Source organism: Giraffa tippelskirchi, chromosome 10, assembly GCF_054371585.1.
Source record: "Giraffa tippelskirchi isolate mGirTip1 chromosome 10, T2T-mGirTip1v1.2.pri, whole genome shotgun sequence".
In the NCBI taxonomy this organism is placed as follows: domain Eukaryota; kingdom Metazoa; phylum Chordata; class Mammalia; order Artiodactyla; family Giraffidae; genus Giraffa; species Giraffa tippelskirchi.
The window spans coordinates 131830200-131853257 of record NC_137284.1 but is presented as its reverse complement, the minus strand read 5'-3'; the positions used below and the strand labels follow the sequence as shown (position 1 = coordinate 131853257).

Below are 23058 nucleotides of genomic sequence, written 5' to 3'. Positions count from 1 at the left end.
CAGAATTTTCCACAGTTTATTGTGATCCACACAGTGGGAATAGGGAATGGGCAGGGCTGAAGAAGTAAGACATATAGATTACTAGATTCTTCCAAATTAAGACAGGGAGGGAGAAATTGCTTGGTAAATCTCTTGTATTGTGTCCCTTGCAGAACTAATAGCTGGTTAACTAAAGGACTCTAGGGTCAATCTGCTCAGACCATAATTTGTCGAGGTATATTAGTTCAAGCCTACAGGTAAAGATGAGCAGGCATGCCTACTGCAGTAAATGAGTACATGGAAAGCCAGTTTCTTAATATATTCAGCTTTCCTTTCCCATGCCTAGGATATCCCTCAAATAAAGGTTGGTCAAGAAGGCATCACGTGACTGCGGACATGTGTTGTGTACCAGCAGCAGTCCTGACAGGTCTCTGTGGAAGGGGGACAGTCTGGAGGTTGAGGATGGAGATTATGCAAATAACTATTTTCATTCCCTTTTGAAAATAATCACATTTGGTAATTCTATTTATGAATCAATTTATGTGTTTACTGTATGTCCAGCCACTAGAACAAAGCTCCCTGATGACTGAGACCTGGCCATCTGGTCCACTGACAGACCCTAGGACCCATGGCAGCTTCTGATACAAAGTAAGCAATCAATATACATTTGTTTAATGAATGATTATTCTAGTTTTTCTGTTGCTTTTCCAGTTTTTAAAAGCAGTCACATGCTTCCTCTCACATTTCTGAAGTTCTTTCTCTGCTTTAGCTAGTGCTTCCCTCCCCCCGTTTTATCTTGGTTATTTTATTTCACTTAATTTGTCCTTTTACTTTGGAAGAACTAGTTAAAAACTACAATGCTGATTATCTTTTCACCATTTTCAACTTTTTTCTTATACCTAATTTTATCTTCCTGTTTCTAAATTCTGTTAAGAAATTTATTTTTAAAATAATTTGTTTTATTACCATTTTTAGTATATTCTTATTATCTTTTATATTAATAAATACTTATTTTAGTCTCATAAAATAGTTTTTCATCTCCTTAAACAAAATTCCTGTTTTTCATCACTTCTTTACTTTCTTCCCTGTTTTTAAATAAGAAGTGGCAGACATAAGGACACAGATATGCCCCCTCAGACATCTTTATTATTCCTTCCTCCCGTAGGTTCTATTTTTCAATAGAGATGACTATGTTTAATCTCAGTTGTTAAGCTTAATTCAAATCTGGGTGGGAGTGTTGTGTTAGTCATTCAGTCATGTCTGACTCTTTGCAACCCCATGGACTGTAGCCTGCAGGGACCCTCTGTCCATGCAATTCTCTAGGCAAGAATACTGGAGTGGGTAGCCATTCCCATCTTCAGGGGATCTTCCCAACGCAGGGACTGAACTTGGGTCTCCTGCATTGCAGGCAGATTCTGCACTGTCTGAGCCACCAGGGAAGCCCAGGTGGGAGTGTTGGATAGTCCCATTCAGACTCGTTAGATAACTCAAACATCTGGAAGCCAATAGCCAGTCAGATAAAACTGGGTAATGACTTTTATTTGACTTATAGCCCAATTTAGAATGAGGTTCTAAAACCCACCATACCAGAAACACCTAATTATCTGGTTACAAACACCTTTTAGAAGTATCCATAGCACAGATAGAGAAGACAGGATGAAATCCAGCATTAGATGGAAGCATTAGAGATGGATAATATCCAAACTATTAGAATTTTAATATGTCAGTCTGTCCTAAGAATTAACTTGAGAAAAATGAACTTTTTTTTGTTACCTAGTTAGAAGAGGAAAGAACACTTCCTGAATGGTGATTATTTTCACCCCTGCTCCTGACATGAAAACTAAGGTGAGAGTTACCAAGACAGTTATCACCTCTAGATTTTGAAGAATGAAATCCTCCTGCTCTGAAAATTCAGGTGTTTTCTTCTTTTTCAGTCATTTGGTCTCATGCTTCTCAGGTAAGAGGTCCCTGAGCCATATCTTCTAAGAAAATACTCTAACTTTGGTAAGATCCAGCCCTTCACACAAGAGTTCTAAGTCATTAAGAAGCAGTGTGCGTGCGTGCGTGCTAAGTTGCTTCAGTCGGGTCTGACTCTTTGTGACCCCATGGACTGTAACCCATCGGGTTCCTCTGTCCATGGGATTCTCCAGGCAAGCATACTGGAGTGAATTGCCATGCCCTCCTCCAGGAGATCTTCCCTCCCCAGGGATCAAACCTGTATCTCTTATATCTCCTACATTAGCAGGCAGGTCCTTTACCACTAGCGCCACCTGGGAAGCCCAAGAAGCAATGTAGGAGGTTCTAACTCTCCCAGTTATTTAATTTTGGAGAAATAAGACCTTTGGACACTATTGAGGGACTTCACTTTCACTTTTCAGTTTCACTTTATTGGCTAGGCTAGAGGTCCTGCAGAGCAAATTGTGTTACAGATTTTAGCTCTAAGTCACCTGGCTTGCTAATTTTATTTGCTGAATAACTCCCCAACATCTATCTCCAATATTTACCCCTCTGGGAACTCTTACCTGAGAATATAGTGCATTTGATGCTCTTGCTACTTACAATAAGATATTCCCAAATCACCTTCTGATATCATAGATGCCAAGGTTGATTTCCCTCTGTAGCTAAATCTACTGCCACCAGCCATGGAACACCACTATCAATCCCCTCCAGACATAGCCTGGCACCTCTGCAAAGGGATTAGTTCCGAAAACCTACACATTTTCCCACCACGTAGAACTGATTAGCTGTGCAGTACCTTAGCCAGGATCAGCTAGGTCTGTTTAGTTGTGGTGTCTTTAACAAAGGTGATACAGCAGAAGCCTGAACTCAAAGTTACAACCAATGAAAACACATGCATCTTTTATAATCGCATGATTCTACATTCTAGAACACACCCTACAATGGTGAAAATTCTTAGAATCTGGAGGGACAGGGAACAAAGACTGTAACCTCATAAACTTCTATTCATCTAAGTTCCAGTCACTCTTTCAGCTTTATCTGGTTTGAAACAGGATATTTGCTCCCAGTCCTAATGCCATTTCCTGAATCTAATCTAGTATGTCCAGATATATATGTTACCTTTGTAGGAGCAAATGTGTGCATCAGATGGTTTGTTCCAAATCTACAATTTCTTTATATTTACGTGTGTGTGTGTATCCATGCACGTGTCTGTGTATCTTTAAAATGCCATTATTCATGCATATTTGTTACTACATATTTCCTCTGTCCTGAAGTGTAACTGTGGATGATTTAAATACTAAAAGATATGCAAAACCTATGACTGAGAGCTATCAGTAATCTGAATTGTGTCCCCTCAAAATTCTGTTGAAAGTCCTAACCCCCACAACATCATAATGGGACCTTATATGGACATAGGGTCACTGAAGATGTAATTAGTTAAGCTGAGGTCATGGGAGTGGGCCTCCCAAAAGTTGGAAATTATGATGGAAGTTATGGTAAAGCCTAATTCTTGGGGTCTTCCCTGGTGGCTCAGTGGTAAAGAAACCACTCACAATGCAGGAGATGCCAGTTGGATCCCTGGGTCCGGAAGATCCCCTGGAGAAGGAAATGGCAACCCACTCCAGTATTCTTGCTTGGGAAATCTCACGGACAGAGGAGCCTGGTGGGCTACAGTCCATGGGGATGCAAAATAGTTGGATACAACTTAGCAATTAAACAACAAAATAACAAATTCTTGGGTACTCTGAACTGGAAAGATTATATCCCCATAGCTCATGTGTCTAGGAGCAGCTATCCTTTAAGAGTAGAGAGGAGCATATGATTAAACTTATATATTATTCAGTTTGTAGGATTGCTCTAACAAAATACCACAAACTGAGTGGCTTAAACAGAATAAAAATTATTTGCTTAGCCATCTGGAGGCTCCTTGGAAGGAAAGTTATAACCAACCTAGACAGCATATTAAAAAGCAGAGACATCACTTTGCCAACAAAGGTCCATCTAGTCAAGGCTATGGTTTTTCCAGTAGTCATATATGGATGTGAGAGTTGGACCTAAAGAAAGCTGAGTGCTGAAGAATTGATGCTTTTGAACTGTGGTGTTGGAGAAGACTCTTGAGAATCCCTTGGACGGCAAAGAGATCCAACCAGTCCATCCTAAAGGAGATCAGTCCTGGGTGTTCATTGGAAGGACTGATGTTGAAGCTGAAACTCCAATACTTTGGCCACCTGATGCAAAGAAATGACTCACTGGAAAAGACCCTGATGCTGGGAAAGATTGAAGGTGGGAGGAGAAGAGGACGAGAGAGGATGAGATGGTTGAATGGCATCACTGACTCAATGGACCTGAGTTTGAGTAAACTCCGGGATTTGGTGATGGACAGGGAGGCCTGGTGTGCTGCAGTCCATGGGGTCACAAAGAGTCGGACATGACTGAGCGAATGAACTGAAATGAACTGAACTGGAAGCTGGAGTCCAAGATCAAGGAGTCAGCAGAGTTAGTTTTCTCCAAGGGCTAAGAGAAAGAATCCATTCCTGGCCTCTCCCCTAACTTCTAGTGGTTTTCTGGAAATCTTTGGTGTTCTTTAGCTTGTAGAGACATCATCCCAGTCTTTGATTTCATCTTGCATGAGGTTCTCCCTGTGTGTAGCATTTGTGTCCAAACTCCCCCTTTTAATAAAGACACCAGTCATATGGGACCAGGGCCCACTCCCATGACCTCAGCTTAACTGATTACATCTTCATTGACCCTATTTCTATATAAGGTCACATTCTGATGTTGTGGGGGTTAGGACTTCCAACAGAATTTTGAGGACACAATTCACATTCACCAATAGATCTCAGTCATAGGTTTTGTATATTTTCAACTAACTACTGCAAAATTATTCCCCAAAGTGATTATACTAATTCACTCCCATCAGCAGTGTATGAGTATTCCTGTTGCTCCACATCCTAGTTAACAATCGGTATTGTCAGTCCTTAACTTTTGCCCATAAGACAGCAGTAAAATTATTACTTTACATTTCTTTGCTTAATAGGGAGGTTGAGTCCTTTTCATGTCTATTGACTGTTCCTGTTTCCATTTCTGCCAATGGTCTATTCATTTCTTTTGCCTGTTTTTCTATTGTATTCACTAAGCCTGTATTAACTGGGTGCCCATTATGTAGTAAGTAGTATTTCAGGCCCTTGAGATATGGTAGGAAAAAAAAAATTCCACCCATACATGGCTTATATATTAGAAAAGAATGATACATAAAAACAATATAAGATAACTAGACAGCATATTAGAGGGTGACAAGGGCTATGAAGAAAACTGCAGCAGAGAAGAGGGTAAAGAATGTTTTGTGATGATTTGCAATTTTAAATCTCAAAGCCAGGGCGGGACACACTGGGAAGGTAACAATGTGCAAATATTTGAAAGAGGTGAGACAATGAACCACGCACCCATTTGGTGGAAGAGTTTTCCAATAAAAGAGTTAGAAGAGCAGCTATCTGGGTAGGGAGAGGGGAATAGGAGGTTAGGTCTGAGAGGAGAGGGGCAGAGGGAGCAACAGTGCTGGACAATGTAGGCAGATACAAGGACTTTGGTTTCTACACTTTGAATGAAAAATCACAGAAGAGCAAAGTACTTTCTAAAAGGATTAGTTAGCTATTGGGTTGAGAATAATAACAGCAAAATAAAAAATAACACTGTCATCTGTGTGTTGCTACGTTCCATGCATTGAGCCAGGCCCTTTACATATTTACAAACTCATTTGATATATTTCAGAGAGAGAGGCAAGAACCGAAGTAGGAAGACTTGTTCTGGTTATTTGTTCTTTTCTTCCTGATTGAGGGAAGTTCCTTTTATATTCTAGGCACCACTTATCTTTCGGTGATTATATGTGGTTGCAAATATCTTCTCCCATTCTTTAGGCTGTTTTACTATCGATGCTTAAGCTGTATGTAGTCTCAATTTTTTGTGCTCTTCTCTCATTGACTTTTTAAGTAAATGCCCTTTTTAACATCAGTAGCCCCACAATTTTTAGTCATTTCCTCTCACCTGCTACCATTGCACTTGGTACAGACCTCTTTTGGAACACTTAACCCCATTACTTATTAACGCATGTCTTGGTCATTGTTCTGTGAATTCTGGGATGTGAGATCCTGTTGTACAAATTCTGTCCCAGAAACTAACACACAATGGGTGTTCAATAGATGTTTGTAAAGGTACAGGAACTGAGCCGAGAGACATCTAAGAGAACCCTTTCCGCAAGCGTCTGATTGAGAGACTTGTGCACTCCTTGCTCAGGCATCTATTTTCCTCTTAGGAGTGGGCGGTGCAGCGCCTTTGCCCCGGGGCAGAGCCTCAGCGGGCGGGGCCAAGCTGTTTCCAAGGTGACGGAGCGGCGGCCTCGGCGGTGGATTGAGCGGGTCTGAGAGATGTTCCCAGAGGGCTGCGCGTCCCGGCTTCTCGGCGCTGTCATGGCGGGCTTGCTGAAGAAGGTGAGCCGGGTGGAGGTCACTGCTGTAGTTTAGACTACGAGAATGGAGTCAGTCCGCGGGTGGTGGCCGGAACTGGGGCGTGTTAGCGATACTTCTTGGGGACTCATTTTGCTGTGCCCCTAGGGGTGACCAGTTTAGCGGCCTCGGTTGGAGAGGCAGGAAAAAACTCCGAACCAGAGGCTCTGAGACACCGGTAGTTGGTTTTAGGCCAGTTTTAGCCAAGACGGTGATGGTTTTGCTTTTCTTAGCGTGGGGACCCTCGGAATTGTACTTAACAGCATGAATCTTGTTTGGTTTTTGAACAGACCACTGGCCTGGTGGGATTGGCTGTTTGTGAAACTCCACATGAGGTGTGTACCTTTTTCCTTCCTTCCTGAGTTTTCCAGGAAGCCTAGAGCCCCGCTACCTTGTTTTTTGAGTGGTTAACGGAATACGGATGTTTCAGGCTCCGAATTTCAAGTCGGCGTGAGCTCGTAAGACAATAGCGTTATTTAGTACTTCGTTGATTTGATGCCACTTTTTATTGTTTTTGTTGCCATGATCTCTTTCGCAAATCACTTTTCTTGTTGACTTTTTCCGTGGCATTCTCGTGTTGTCACTTGTAGTTTTGTGAGTGTTCTCTCAAATCTAAACTGCCATTTTTCCATCTTTCTCCCCTGCATCACTTTTCTTAAGTGCCTTAGATTGTATACACTTTCGATTACCTAAGATAGCACTCTAGGAGTTGCACCCTTTTGTCATCACTTTTCCCTTCTAGTAGGCCTTTCCCGCTAATATTGTCATGCTTCCATAAAAAAAAAAAACAAAAAGCCTCCCTTGATCTTTTTCCTCCCTCCATAATCACGCCATTTCTCTCTTTTTTTCCCTTTCCTGCTGTCATTACCACAGTTTAGTCCCTTGTTATTGTTTAGAGAATTGCAACAACTTTGTTACTGGTCTTCTCTGTTGCTCCTTTATCCTGTTATTTTAACTCACTACTGCCAGCTTAATTTTTCTGAGGCACACATCTAATCAGAATTTCCATAAATCTTTTAATTGCCCACAGAATAAAGCCCAAATGCTTTCTTTGACATGCGGAACCACATACAACCCGATTCGCTTTTTCTCTAACCTTATCTCCTAAGCATTTCCTATGTGTACTAAGCTCTAGCCTCATGCTGTCCAATGAAAATATAATGCAAGTCATAAATATAAACTATGTTTGTATTAATAGTTGAAAATTTTCTAGGAATTACTTGTTTAGTAAAGAAAGGATTAATATATATTTTTTTAACCAACATATAAAAATATTATCATTTCACTGTGTGTGTGTGTGTGTGTGTGTGTTATTTGCTCAGTCATGTCCAACTCTTCACCCCGGGACTGTAGCTTGTCAGACTTCTCTGTCCATGGAATTCTGCAGGCCAGAATACTGGAGTGGGTAGCTACTTCCTTCTCCAGGGGATCTTCCCCACCCAGGGATCGGACCTGGGTCTCCAGAATTGCAGGCAGATTCTTTACTGTCTAAGTCACCACGGAAGCCCATTTCAATGTATAATCAATATAAAAATTAATATTTTATAGTCTTTTTTTCATGCTAAATGTTCAAAATCTAGTGTGTAGTTACACTTAACAGCATTTGTTAGTTCAGAATCGTCACATTTCAAGGGCTCAATGGCCAAATTTAGTTAGTGGCTACTATATTGGACAACACAGTTGTACGGAAGTAGAACTATGTACTAATTACTTTATACTCCCTATATTTTCTGCCATTCAGTCTACTGTATGTATGCTGTGTGTAAGATTGCCTTTTCTAACATCTTCAAGTGTCTCAGTCCTGCCATCCCTCCAGGTCTGTCTCAGATGCTGCCTTTTCTAGGAAACCTCTGATATCTGCTGATGGGACTCTCTTTCCCCAATAGAATAATAATGCTATTATTTATTGAAACAATGTGTGCCAGGTACTGTTCTAAGTTATACAGGATCCTTTGAAACTGATGTTATTAACACCCCCATTTTAAAACCCAAGTCTCTTACAAGACCTTGTATTGTCATACCTTTAAATTAAAAAATGAGGCTAAACCACCACCACCTCCGACACACACAATTCAGATTATATGTTATCTGACAAGCTCTACATTAGTATAATAAAATACCCTCTATTATGGAACATCATAGTCAAGTATAAAGTCTAAATATGCAGAGTACTTTTTAAGAAAAATGATTCTTAGAGGCCCTCAAGGTTGGTTTTGTTTATTCATATATATGGGGAATATATATGAATGAAATTAGGTATTGCACCTATGGTGTTATACAATTAAACTAAAACAAATATCAAATACAAAGAAATAATAAGGAAAAATTCTTCATTACTTGGTATGTTTATGATTATACCTTATGATTATACATTTTATTAATGTACTGTTGTGAATTCGGATCTTCTATACTAACTTTCCTGTGGCTCATTGATAAAGAATCCGCCTGCCAATGCAGGAGACCAGGGTTTGATCCCTGGGTGGGGAAGATCCCCACCAGTATTCTTACCTGGGAAATCCACTCCGGTGTTCTTACTTGGGAAATCCCATGGATACAGCACCCTGTGGGTTACAGTCCAAAGGGTCGCAAGGAGTTGGACACACCTGAGTGACTGAGCTGCAGCAGCAAAAGGGGAATGACTAAGCATTGTTTATGCTTATGTTTAGATAAGCATAAACAAGAAGAAATTGCAGCAAGGAAGAATTAAATGCTTTCTTTAAAAACGTGAATTTTTTTTTTATATCATCTGTGAAACTTTAAAAATCTTTGGTGATATTTTAAACTGGAAATATGTATGTTGTCTTTCCAGAGGCTAAAAATACTGTATACAAAAATTCTTGATGTTCTTGGACACATCCCTAAAAATGCAGCATATAGAAAGTATACAGAACAGATTACAAATGAGAAGCTGAGTATGGTCAAAGCGGTAAGTAGCTAACTTGATTTTGTTTTTCTAGGATTTTTGGTATGCAATGCAACATTTAACAAAGCAAATTCACTTGATTACTTTTTGCATATTCTGCACACTTGTCTCTCTCATTTCTATTCTTCCTTTCATGTGTTCCTTCCATCGTTTCTCCCTTTCATTCATCAGGCTGCTGTCTACCTGAATACTTTTTATATCACAAGCACTACTAAATACAGGATTGAAAGAATTAAGATCAAGTCCCTTCCTTACATTAACTTTATAACTTTCTTTTACCTCTCTTACCTGTCCAATCCTTTATTGATCTTTTGCCTCTTATCTATTGATACATCAATCTTTATTTCATTTTTCTAGTTTTAGAGTAGAGAAGAATGAAAGCAAAACTGAAAAAAAAATATATGTTGTGTTTAACACCTGTCAGGACTAGCTATTTTTAAAAGTGCTTCGTTGCCCCCCAGAAAAACAGAGGACCAAGTTAGTTTCTTAACTGCCAGAAATTATATTAAGCACTGTTATGGACTGAATATGTCCTCCCATATTCATATTTTGAAGCCCCAACCTCCAGTGTGGAGTAATTAAGATTAATGAGAGCATAAGAGTGGTACCTGATCTAATAGGATTAGTGTCCTTATAAGAAGAGACACCAGAGAGTTCTTGTTTGAAGAAGAGGCACCAGAGAGTTGGCATTCTTTGCCATGTAAGGCCACAGCAAGAAGGTCAATGTCTATAAGCCAGGAAGAGAGCTCCCACCAGAAACTGAGTCTGTTGTACCTTGGCCTTGGACTCCAGTCTCCAGAATTGTGAGAAGATAAATTTTTCTCTTTTGAGCCATCCAGTCTGTGTATGGTATTTTGTTATGGCAGCCCAGGTAGACTAATAGAGGCATTTTATAGCTTCTGAATCATAGACCCTAGACAGGCACACAATAGACTGCTGCCACTTTTACACCAAACTATATTGCACTCTTGTTAAATTTCCACACTAGCGGTTATTTCATGGACTTTTGTTATTATCCAAAGTAGTGTCCATAAAGCCCCAAAGTAATTTACATGCATGTAGTAAGTGGCCCTAATAAAGTTCTCTTGTTATTAGGTCACCAACCTCTGTAGTCCAGAGGGAATTCTTATATTTTCTGCAGGTATATGGTAAAACAGTGCAATTTGATTTGGAACTTCTGTTCTTATCTTGGCAGTTCTGGAAGTAATTTGCAGATTATATGTTTCTATGGGAGAAATTAACATTTCTTTTCAATTCCTCTTTAAGGAAAATGGGCTGATGCATTTTCTCCCATCTCTGAATAAGAACTTCCACTTTTTTTTTTATGAGGTGAATCTCTTCACCTGTGTATTCTACTCTTTCTCTGCCTATCCTTCTCTGTAACCTTTAGTTCAGTTCAGTCACTCAGTCGTGTCTGACTCTTTGTGACCCCATGGACTGCAGCACGTCAGGCCTCCCTGTCCATCACCAACTCACAGAGTTTACTCAAACTCATGTCCGTTGAGTCAGTGATGCCGTCCAACCATCTCATCCTCTGTCTTCCCTTCTCTTCCTGCCTTCAATCTTTCTGAGCATCAGGGTCTTTTCCAGTGAGTCATTTCTTTGCATCAGGTGGCCAAAGTATTGGAGTTTCAGTTTCAGCATCAGTCCTGCCAATGAGTATTCAGGACTGATTTCCTTTAGGATGGACTCTCCTTCCATCTCCTTGCAGTCCAAGGGACTCTCAAGAGTCTTCTCCAACACCACAGTTCAAAAGCATTGATTCTTGGCCCTCAGCTTTCTTTATGGTCCAACTCTCACATCCGTACATGACTACTGGAAAAACTATAGCTTTGACTAGACGGACCTTTGTTGGCAAAGTAATGTCTCTGCTTTTTAATATGTTGTCTAGCTTGGTCATAACTTTTCTTCCAAAGAGCAAGCGTCTTTTAATTTCATGGCTGCAGTCACCATCTGCAGTGATTTTGGAGCCCAAAAAATAAAGTCTCTGTTTCCATTGTTTCCCCATCTATTTGCCATGAAGTGATGGGGCCAGATGCCATGATCTTAGTTTTCTGAATGTTGAGTTGAGCCATCTCAACATTGAGTTGAGCCAACTTTGTCACTGTCCTCTTTCACTTTCATCAAGAGGCTCTTTAGTTCTTCTTCACTTTCTGCTATAAGGGTGGTGTCATATCTGACGTTATTGATATTTCTCCCGGCAATCTTGATTACAGCTTTGCTTCATCCACCCCAGCATTTCTCATGATGTACTCTGCATGTAAGTTAAATAAGCAGGGTGACAATATACAGCCTTGACGTACTCCTTTTCCTATTTGGAACCAGTCTGTAGTTCCATGTCCAATTCTAACTGTTGCTTCTTGACCTGCATACAGATTTCTCAGGAGGCAGGTCACATGGTCTGGTATTCCCATCTCTTGAATGTTTTCTACAATTTGTTGTAATCCACACAATCAAAGGCTTTGGTGTAGTCAGTAAAGCATAAGGAGATGTTTTTCTGGAACTCTCTTGCTTTTTTGAAGATCTAACAGATGATGGCAATTTGATCTCTAGTTCCTCTGCCTTTTCTAAGTCCAGCTTGAGCGTCTGGAAGCTCACGGTTCACGTACTGTTGAAGCCTGGCTTGGAGAATTTTGAGTATTACTTTGGTAGCATGTGAGATGAGTGCAATTGTGTGGTAGTTTGAGCATTCTTTGGCATTGCCTTTCTTTGTGATTGGAATGAAAACTGACCTTTTCCAGTCCTGTGGTCACTGCTGAGTTTTCCAAATTTGCTGGCATATTGAGTGCAGCACTTTCACAGCATCATCTTTTAGGATTTGAAATAGCTCAACTGGAATTCCATCACCTCCACTAGCTTTGTTTGTAGTGATGCTTTCTAAGGCCCACTTGACTTCGCATTGCAGGATGTCTGGCTCTAGGTGAATGATCACACCATCATGATTTTCTGGGTCATGAAGATCTTTTTTGTATAGTTCTTCTGTGTATTCTTGCCACCTCTTCTTAATACCTTCTGCTTCTGATAGGTACATATCATTTCTGTCCTTTATTGTGTCCATCTTTGCATGAAATGTTCCCTTGGTATCTCTAATTTTCTTGAAGAGATCTCTAGTCTTTCCCATTCTATTGTTTTCCTCTATTTCTTTGCACTGATTGCTGAGGAAGGCTTTCTTATCTCTCCTTGCTAGTCTCTGGAACTCTGCGTTCAAATGGGTATATCTTTCCTTTTCTCCTTTGCTTTTCGTTTCTCTTCTTTTCACAACTATTTGTAAGGCCTCTTCAAACAACCATTTTGCCTTTTTGCATTTCTTTTCTTGGTGATGGTTTTGATCACTGCCTCCTGTACAGTGTCAGAAACCTCTGTCCATAGTTCATCAGGCAGTCTATCAGATCTAATCCCTTGAATCTATTTGTCACTTCCACTGTATAATCATAAGGGATTTGATTTAGGTCTTACCTGAATGGTCTAGTGGTTTTCACGACTGACTTCAATTTAAGTCTGAATTTGGCAATAAGGAGTTCATGATCTGAGCCACAGTCAACTCGCAGTCTTGTTTTTGCTGACTGTATAGAGCTTCTCCATCTTTGGCTGCAAAGAATATTATCAGTCTGATTTTGTTGTTGACCATCTGGTGATGTCCATGTGTAGAGTCTTCTCTTGTGTTCTTCTCTGTAACCTTTTTCCCCTTTAATTATTTCTTTGTTTTTCTTTTAATTTCCCATTTTATTATCATCTTTCAGTTAACCTCAAAATGTAATTAGCTTGCTCTTACCTTAAAAGAAAACTCATCCTTATGTTTCCTTTACTTTTGCCAGTGTAAGGCAAAGAATAGTGCACTGTTATTGCTTTCACTTAGTTCTAAAATTCTTTTCACTGACCTGTTGTCTTATTTCAGTTGTCTTATAACTAAATTGGCTGTGTATAGTTCCATCGTATTTCATTTTGGTTTACTATGGTTTCCTGTTTGGTGTTTTCTCAAAGGCTGAGTATAAGAATGTATGCTGGGCTGGTTTAACCATCTAGCTACCTTTATCTGCATGATTTTGCTGTACAGCCAGGTTCAGGAACCAGTGGCACAGAGGATAAAGCCCTTATCGTCGTTTGGAAGCCCCCTAAGATCTGGCTCTCAATTATCTTCTCAATCTTACCTTGTCATTTCCTGTTTTGTACACTATGCTTCACTAACACAAGACTGTTGACAGTTATATGAATTCCATGTGATTTTATTTTTGGTTTCTTTGTATTTTCTGTTCCTTCTTCCTGGAATACCCTTACTTTGCCAGGCAGTTCTTACTCAGCTGTCAAGATCTGTCACTTCCTCTGTGAAGCCTTTTATATTTTCTCTAGTAGTCCATAAGCTGCTTGTAAATTGCATTTTTCTTTTTATCTCGAGAATCTAGCTTAGTGCCTGACATTTAATAAGTTCCGTAGAAATGTTTGTTTATCCAAAGTGCCTATTACAAATAGTTTTTAAAAACATCAAGCACTGTATATTAATAATATCTGTATTGCTGAATCCTGTTTGATAAAATCAGCACAGATTTTACACTCCCCCAATAGAGCCATAGAATCTTCACTGACTGTTGTAATGATTATAAAGTTTATATTTACTAAATTTAAAATGGAAATAAAAATAAACTTTTCCCCTCAGACTATACTAGGGAGATAGTAATAGCATAGTGGTGAAAAGCATTGGTTTGTGGCTTTTGCATAATTTTCATCTCAGCTCTAATACTTACTTGGTGAGTTGGCATATGGCCCGTTTTCTCTGTCTCAATTTCATCTATAACATGGGTATAATAATACCTGCCTTCATCACTTGTTAGCCCTGAATGGGTGATATATGTACCATTGCTTAACGCAGTTGCAAGCATATAGGGAGCATTCAGTCCATGGTACCTTATTAAGCTTGATGGCCTTACACTGTTAGTAAATAAAAACCACATTATTGACTCAAGTAAGACAAATTTTGAATTGTTTTTCCAACGCAGGTTTTTTCTGAGTTGAAAATAATGTTGAATATTCCTTGCCTTCTTTATCTTCTTCCTCCTGGGTCTTAACAATAATGACCAGCTTCCCTGTTTAGAGTTCATAGCTCAGTCATTTTGAGTTAAACAGTCTTTATCAAACCTATTCATCTGCTTTCTTTTTCCTTTTCTATTTTGTATTTATTCAGGAGACACTTACTGCATGTCTGTCATATACCACATATGGTTCTGGGCATGGAAGCTAGTGCCTACATGGCAATGAACAAAACATAAAAATTCCTGCCTTGGAGATTATACACTAATGATGGGAGGCAAATGATTAAATAAATAAGTGAATAAAGAAGTACATTGCATAGTATGTTAGAATATAGTATAAAGTGAAGGAAATTAAAGAAGGAAGAATGATGTATAGCAGGTACTAGGGTGATGAGGGATATTACAGTATGTATTAGTTTCCCATGACTGCTGTAACAAATTACAACAACCTTGGTGAGTTAAAGCAACAGAAGTTTATCGTCTTGCATTTCTGGAAGCCAGAAGTCTAAAATGAGTAGCATCAGGGCCCAAATCAAGGTGTCAGCAGGCCTGCACTCCCTTTGGAGGTTCTAGGATAGAATTCATTCCTTGCCTCTTTAAGGAATGGTGGATTTTTGGTATTCCTTGGCTTATGACTAAGTCATTCCAGTCTTTGCCTTTGTGGCCACATTACTTTCTTCTCTGCCTCTGTCTTACAAGACACATACGATTGTATTCATATTTAGGGCCCACTCAGATAATCTAGGATAATCTGCCCATTCCAAGATCTGTACTCACATCAGCAAGTTCAGTTCAGTTCAGTCGCTCAGTCGTGTCTGACTCGTTGCGACCTCATGAATCGCAGCACGCCAGGCCTCCCTGTCCATCACCAACTCCCGGAGTTTACCCAAACCCACGTCCATCGAGTCGGTGATGCCATCCAACCATCTCATTCTCTGTCGTCCCCTTCTCCTCCTGCCCCCAATCCTTCCCAGCATTAGGGTCTTTTCCAATGAGTCAACTCTTCGCATGAGGTGGCCAAAGTATTGGAGTTTCAGCTTCAACATCAGTCCTTCCAATGAACACCCAGGACTGATCTCCTTTAGGATGGACTATTTGCTATATAAGGTAACATTCACAGATTCCAGGGACTAGTTAATGTGCATTTTGTGTGGCATTGTTCCAGACTACCACTGTATACATTATCAGAGTACTCCCCATTAAGATGTATGAGCGAAGACTTTGATGAAAGTGGAGGAGCAAGGCATACAAATGTCTTGGGTCAGCCAGCAGACGCCCTGAGACAGATGCCAATTCCTATAGAAAATAACTTTTTTTTCCTCCTTCTTTTCATTCTATTTATTAAGCCAAGAAAATACCCTATTTACATTTGCGCATGTATATATAGGACATGGTTTCTGACTTTCTAAAAGCATAGTCTACTAGAAAATAAATATATGTTATTGAATGTTCTAGTTACTATATTAACATCTCTCATTACAAAACCTTTTATTGAATAATATACAGAAAGAAATGTGCAGAAGTCATAAGTATAGAACTTGATGTATTTTCACAAAGCAATCCACGTGTCAACACCAAATCAAAAAGAGAACAGTTCCAGAATGCGCAAACCCTCTCTTTCCTCTCAAGGTTATTACCCTCCTAAAGATCGCTACTCTTCTTACTTCTAATACCACAAATTCATTTTGCCTGGTTTTGAACTTTTTATTATGGAATCATCAATATGTATTTGGTTTATTTTGCTTAATATTACGTTTGAGAGAATTATCTGTATTGTTGCATACAGTTTTAGTTTGTTCATTCTAATTGCTCTGTGTATTATATTCAAATATTATAATTCTATTATATATGGTCATTTGAATTGTTTTTAGTTTGGAGCTGTAATTTGTGCTACTTTGAACATTCTTGAACATGTCATTTGGTTAATGTACTATGCATTTCTGTTTGGTATCTATCTAGGAGTAGAGTTCTGGGTCATAGGGTAGCGTTTATTTTTAATGCTAATGTTTAAAGGATAGGAAATACTCAGAGAATAAAGCAGTATTTAAAATCTGTATTTCAGAAAAACTGAATTAAACATCATATTCTTACCCTTGATAAACATATCATTAAATGTTTAACCCTTTTAATATTAAGACAGAAAAGCAATAAAATAGTAGAGAGACAAAATGGCTTTTCACCAGATATTTGGTAAAAAGTAGCAAGGGTACAGTGAAAGAAACGTTAATTATGTCTGTCACATTAATTGCTTTTTGTGCTGCTTTGTTTAAATATCTTTTTCTCTTTTCTCCTTAAATTATAGGAACCAGATGTTAAAAAGCTAGAAGAGCAACTGCAGGGTGGCCAAATAGAAGAGGTGATTCTTCAGGTAAAGAAAAAATTGAACATTCAGATATTTGGCTTCAAGTGTTCAAAGGAACAATGTATAGAGGTAGAAAACTGACTTTCCAGAAAGAAAGGAAAACTAAAATTTTTAATTTATATCAACTCATCAAATATAAGACTAGTCACATAAGAAAATACATACTTCTGACATACGTTTGTCAGTTAAATATTTATTATCATTTTGACTGTTGAAGGTTAAATTTTTATAATGCATGTCTTTTTTTTGTATTTCATATTTTGTAAATTATATCTTTAATGTTTTTACTGTGTTTCTCTTTATATTTTCTTTTTGAGTTTTTTTTTTTTTTGACTGTGTTGCATGGCATGAGGGTATCTTAATTCCCCAACCAGGGGTCAAACCTGCACCCCCTGCAGTAGAAGCATGAAATCCCAATCACTGGAAGGCTGCGGAAGTCCCAAGTTTTTTTTTTTTAAATAAAATATTAGCCTTTAATTATTGCTATATTGTCTGCTTTTTTTTTTTTAAGTCTGTCTTTGCCTTTTGACTTCAGTTGAATATTTTCTCCCACATGTAGAGATTTTTAAATTTTTTATTTGGTAAAATCACCTTCTCCTTTGTCACCTCCCCTACAATCCCCCTTCCTTCCCAATATTATAGGTTTAGAATGTCTTCCCCTTATAAGAATCTAATAAACATTCAACTATTTTTCATTTAATTTTTTTTTATATTTTTAAAAAGTGTAACCATTTCTTATTTTTTCTTCCTTTTTATCAAAGTATATTACCAATGATATACAGTGATATACAATTGTACAGTGATATACATGATATACGATGATATAACAATGGTACACAAATTCAGAAGAATTGTTGGAGGTCTCTCTTAAAAGAGGAATGGAGCATTCAGATAGCTTTCTATGAATGTAGACTTTTTCAGTCAGTCAAAGGCCTGTTTTCTTGGCCTTTCTATTCCTTTGCTGGGTGGAATATGGTACTAGATACAGTATTGTGGGAACTTGCTGCAAACTTATTATTATCTTCCTCTTCCTCTTTTATACCTGATTTCACTTGGATCATGACTTTAGTTTAGTTGATACATTAATTTATCATGCAATTAAAGTCTTAGGGTACATTAAGTATTTTTAAGTTAGCTGTGTAATTGTCACATCTTCATGGGCAATATTAAGGTCAAATTAATTTTAATAATGTTTTATTTAACCTAAGAGATCTAAAATATCATTGAAACAGATCATCAATATAGGAAGTAAGACACTGAAAAAGTTTTTTGAATACTAAATGTTTAAAACCTGGGTTGTATTTTGTACTCAGCACATCTGAATTTGAACTAGCTATATTTTTAGGGCTCTCTCAATAGTCATGGGTAGGAAGTGACTACGTTACTGGACAGCCCATTTCTAGAGGGCCAGTATGAGAGAAATAAGGAAAGGATAGTGTGTTGGAGGCCGGAGAAGAGGGAGGGACTGGAGCTACATATAGCTGAGTTGAGCTCTGTGAAATAGGGCTGACCTCAGTGATATTCAAGGATATGGACCCTCTCCAACCTGGGCTTCCCAGGTGGCTCAGCAGCAAAGAAATCACCTGCCAACGTAGGAAACACAGGTTCGATCCCTGGCTTGGGAAGGTCCTCTGGAGAAGGAAATGGCAACCCACTCCATATTCTTGCCTGGAAAATACCATGGACAGAGGAGCATGGTGGGATCCAGCTCATGGGGTTGCAAAAGAATTGGAGACAACTTCTCTAGTAAAGAACAACAATCCTCGCTAGCCTGCTGTCACTTAGGGAAATAGAGAAAGATGAGTGTTCAAGAGAAACAGGCCACAGGGCAGTCAGAAAAAGAGCGATCCTTAGGGATATTTTTAATCAGTATTTTCCGAATTTCAGCAATAAATACCTCTGGCCCCAGATAACTCTGGAGTTCTATGAAGACCTATAAGACGTTCTAGAACTAACACCCAAAAAAGATGTCCTTTTCATCATAGGGGACTGGAATGCAGAAGGAGGAACTCAAGAGGTACCTGGAGTAACAGGCAAATTTGGCCTTGGAGTACAAAATGAAGCAGGGCAAAGGCTAACAGCATTTTGCCAAGAGAACACACTGTTCATAGCAAACACACTTTTCCAACAACACAAGAGAAAACTCTACACATGGACATCACCAGATGGTCAATACCAAAATCAGATTGATTATATTCTTTGTGGCCAAAGATGGAGAAGCTCTATACAGTCAGCAAAAACAAGACTGCGAGCTGACTGTGGCTCAGGTCATGAACTCCTTATTGCCAAATTCAGACTTAAATTGAAGAAAGTGGGGAAAACCACTAGACCATTCAGGTATGACCTAAATCAAACCCCTTACGATTATACAGTGGAAGTGAGAAATAGATTCAAGGGATTAGGTCTGATAGAGTGCCTGAAGAACTATGGATGGAACTTTCTGACACTGTACAAGAGGCAGTGATCACAACCATCCCCAAGAAAAAGAAATGCAAAAAGGCAAAATGGTTGTTTGAAGAGGGCTTACAAATAGCTGTGAAAAGAAGAGAAGCGAAAAGCAAAGGAGAAAAGGAAAGATTTACCCATTTGAAAGCAGAGTTCCAGAGAATAGCAAGGAGAGATAAGAAAGCCTTCCTCAGCAATCAATGCAAAGAAATAGAGGAAAACAATAGAATGGGAAAGACTAGAGATCTCTTCAAGAAAATTAGAGATACCAAGGGAACATTTCATGCAAAGATGGGCTCAATAAAGGACAGAAATTTTAGGGACCTAATAGAAGCAGAAGGTATTAAGAAAAGGTGGCAAGAATACACAGAAGAACTATACAAAAAAGATCTTCATGACCCTCATAATCATGATGGTGTGATCACTCACCTAGAGCCAGACATTCTGGAATGCGAAGTCAGGTGGGCCTTAAGGACCATCACTATGAACAAAGTTAGTGGAGGTGATAGAATTCCAGTTGAGCTATTTCAAATCCTAAAAGATGATGCTGTGAAAGTGCTGCACTCAATATGCCAGCAAATTTGGAAAACTCAGCAGTGACCACAGGACTGGAAAAGGTCAGTTATTATTCCAGTCCCAAAGAAGGACAATGCCAAAAAATGCTCAAACTACTGTGCAGTTGCACTCATTTCACTCACTAGTTAAGTAATGCTCAAAATTCTCCAAGCCAGGCTTCAACAGTATGTGAACCATGAACTTCCAGGTGTTCAAGCTGAATATAGAAAAGGCAGAGGAACCAGAAATCAAATTGCCAACATCCATTGTATCATCGAAAAAGCAGAATTCCAGAAAAAAATCTGCTTTATTGACTATGCCAAAGCCTTTGACTGTGTAGATGACAACAGACTGTGGAAAATTCTGAAAGAGATGGGAATACCAGACCACCTGATCTGCCTCCTGAGAAATCTGTATACAGGTCAAGAAGCAACAGTTAGAACTGGACATGGAACAACAGACTGGTTCCAAATCGGGAAAGGAGTACGTCAAGGCTGTATATTGTCACCCTGCTTATTTAACTTATATGCAGAGAACATTGTGTGAAATGTTGGGCTGCATGAAGCGCAAGCTGGAATCAAGATTGCCAGGAGAAATATCAATAACCTCAGATATGCAGATGACACCACCCTTATGGCAGAAAGTGAAGAGGAACTAAAGAGCCTCTTGATGAAAGTGAAAGAGGGGAGTAAAAAAGCTCGCTTAAAACTCAACATTCAAAAAACAAAGATCATTGCATCCAGTCCCATTACTTCATGGCAAATAGAGGGGAAACAATAGAAACAGTGACAAACTTTATTATTATTATTTTGGGGGTGGGGGCTCCAAAATCATGCAGATGGTGACTGCAGTGATGAAATTAAAAGACTCTTGCTCCTTGGAAGAAAAGCTATGACAACCTAGACAGTATATTAAAAAGCAGAGATATTACCTTGCCAGCAAAGGTCCGTCTAATCAAAGCTATGATTTTTCTGCTAGTCATGTATGGATGTGAGAGTTGGACTATAAAGAAAGCTGAGCGCTGAAGAATTGATGCTTTTGAACTGTGGTGTTGGGGAAGACTCCTTGGACTGCAAGGAGATTCAACCAGTCAATACTAAAGGAAATCAGTCCTGAGTGTTCACTGGAATGACTAATGCTAACGCTGAAACTCCAATACTTTGGCAACCTGATGCGAAGAACTGACTCATTTGGAAAGACCCTGATGCTGAGAAAGACTGAGGGCAGGAGGAGAAGGGGATGACAGAGGATGAGATGGTTGGATGGCATCACCAACTCAATGGACATGAGTTTGGGTAAACTCCGGGAGTTGGTGATAGACAGGGAGGCCTGGTGTGCTGAGGCCCATGGAGTTGCAAAGAGTTGGACACGACTCAGTGACTGAACTGAACTGATTCTTTAACTCATTGTTTGTGTACATTTTAGATTGTTGCCGCTAAATGTATTTGCCTGTTCTACATCACTGGCATAGAAACTAAGCACTCGTTTTGTTTTTGAATTCCTTCTCTGATGTTCTGACAAGTGTTCAGCGGTGTTGTTCTAATTGGCCAGAGTTGTCATAGGTCTTTTGCTGTAGAAAAAAATGTGAATCAAAAAGATAGCTAAAATATATTTGTTAAATATGTTATAAATTGTGTTTGAAAGGAAAATAAATGTAACATAATCTGATTAAGGAAACTGATTTGATTGATTAATAAAAATACACCTATTGTATTCTGTTGTTATAATTCTGTAGATCTCTGCTTTACAAATTGTTAGTCTAAAGTGATTATGGATCATGAAATCAGTTAGGTGGACTGTGACTATTTTTTTTTTACATTCATCAGACAATTGAGTATGACAGCTAATAAACGTAATGATATTTTTAGTTTTGTTTTAGTTATATGTGGATGTCATGGATCCTTTACTCACCAACTAAATTTTGAACACTGTAAAACAAAATTTTAGTTAAATAAAAAATCAAAAGCCATCCTTTCTCACTCATGATGATGAAGGTAATTTAATTAAGTATGTTCCATATTTGATGATGAAACAGCTTATTAGGTATTAACACGTATGAAATAGTTCTAATAGTTATATTTCAGTTATTGGCTATGGTAAATATCTACTAAACAATATAATCAAATGATCTTTTAAAATTCTTTTATTAACAGGCTGAAAATGAACTAAGTCTGGCAAGAAAAATGATCCAGTGGAAACCATGGGAGCCTTTAGTGGAAGAGCCTCCAGCTAGCCAATGGAAATGGCCAATATAAATGGCATTAACTAACTTATCTGTTGATAGGAGACTGATGTAATTAAATATTCTGTTATATGTTAAAGATGTTTCCATATTATTGACACCTTATCATCAACAAAACTGATACAGAACACATTTAGGCGACTTGTTAAAGTTGATGATGATGGTAATTTGTGAATTCAGTTTTTTATTTGTAGAGCATTCATTCAAATTATTTCAAAGGTAATTTTTTTAAAAAAGGTTGTGGGAAGATTGAAAATTAATTGGAAAAATTCCTATAGATCTTCAGTGTAGGGGCCATATTTGAAAGGTGAAGTATTTTTAGTAGTATCAACAGGTGATTTAATTTTTTTTTATTCTGGAAAAACAGAAAAGGTAATTATTATTGTTGTTTAAACAAATTAATAGGTCACTGTTTAAAGTGAAAGTGAAGTCGCTCAGTCATGTCCAACTCTTTGCGACCTCATGGACTGTAGCCTACCAGGCTCCTCCGTCCATGGGATTTTCCAGGCAAGAATACTGGAGTGGGGTGCCATTGCCTTCTCCAGGGGATCTTCCCGACCCAGGGATTGAACCTGGTTCTCCCACATTGTAGGCAGACGCTTTACCGTCTGAGCCACCAATACCTTCTTAAAGTGAAGTAGTAAGGAAAAAAACATCAAATTAGAATTCATAGTACACTTGGGAAGATTGATTTGGTATTTGAAAGAAAGATTTTTATTTATAGTAGTAGTTGGAAAAACTTTTCCTTTTGTCTCATTTAAGGAAATTAGTTTTCTGGTCCTTATCCGTTAGTTTTCTTGATAACGAAAGTATATCAGGATAGAGAATTTCTGTAAAAGAGACACTAAGAGTTCCTAAAGTTTATCTGACATACAGATAGGCTTATATTCAAAACATCTTAGTTGTATGCTTATAACTTCAAAGTGGAATCGTTAAGTAGTTTTCATTAATTTTCAGTGTAAGTGCAGCTGGGTATCAAACAGAAGATAACTGCTGTTCAAAGAAAGCAGCAGTTTGGTAAGTTTAAGGTTAAACAAAAATAAAATTACTTTTCATTTGTCCTCACCTTT

The 23058-nt window shown here is 38.5% G+C and overlaps 2 protein-coding genes across 12 annotated transcripts in view; one reads left to right on the top strand and one right to left on the bottom strand.

Annotated features, from left to right (window-relative positions):
* The window catches only part of ASB15 (ankyrin repeat and SOCS box containing 15), a 57543-nt gene extending 54222 nt beyond the window's left edge, over positions 1 to 3321 (bottom strand). For 3 of the 8 annotated variants that reach the window (XM_081534110.1, XM_081534113.1, XM_081534120.1), the window contains exon 1: positions 2502 to 3321. The gene's annotated coding sequence lies outside the window, so the exon portion shown is untranslated. The remainder of the gene's footprint in view (positions 1 to 2501) is intronic. The other 5 variants (XM_081534109.1, XM_081534108.1, XM_081534119.1 and 2 more) reach the window with 3 other exon arrangements.
* A 3074-nt stretch (positions 3322 to 6395) lies between these two features.
* NDUFA5 (NADH:ubiquinone oxidoreductase subunit A5) lies at positions 6396 to 23053 on the top strand. 4 transcript variants are annotated; one of them, XM_081534101.1, is made up of 5 exons: positions 6396 to 6422; positions 6728 to 6772; positions 9247 to 9363; positions 16687 to 16752; positions 21900 to 23053. In XM_081534101.1, the coding sequence occupies exons 1-5, from the start codon at positions 6402 to 6404 to the stop codon at positions 21999 to 22001; spliced, it is 351 nt and encodes a 116-aa protein (XP_081390227.1). In that variant the 5' UTR covers positions 6396 to 6401; the 3' UTR covers positions 22002 to 23053. The 4 variants fall into 4 exon arrangements, with proteins under 4 accessions (XP_081390227.1, XP_081390229.1, XP_081390228.1 ...); XM_081534103.1 differs by lacking the exon at positions 21900 to 23053 and adding an exon at positions 18732 to 21715; XM_081534102.1 differs by lacking the exon at positions 6728 to 6772.
* Positions 23054 to 23058: the final 5 nt, after the last annotated feature.

Bases quoted from the DNA above. Each gene is read 5' to 3' on its own strand.
- NDUFA5 (XM_081534101.1), top strand. From the start codon at position 6,402: ATGGCGGGCTTGCTGAAGAAG. The intron at 6,423-6,727 runs GTGAGCCGGGTG...GTTTTTGAACAG, and splicing joins TGGCGGGCTTGCTGAAGAAG to ACCACTGGCCTGGTGGGATT. The intron at 16,753-21,899 runs GTAAAGAAAAAA...TTTTATTAACAG, and splicing joins TAGAAGAGGTGATTCTTCAG to GCTGAAAATGAACTAAGTCT.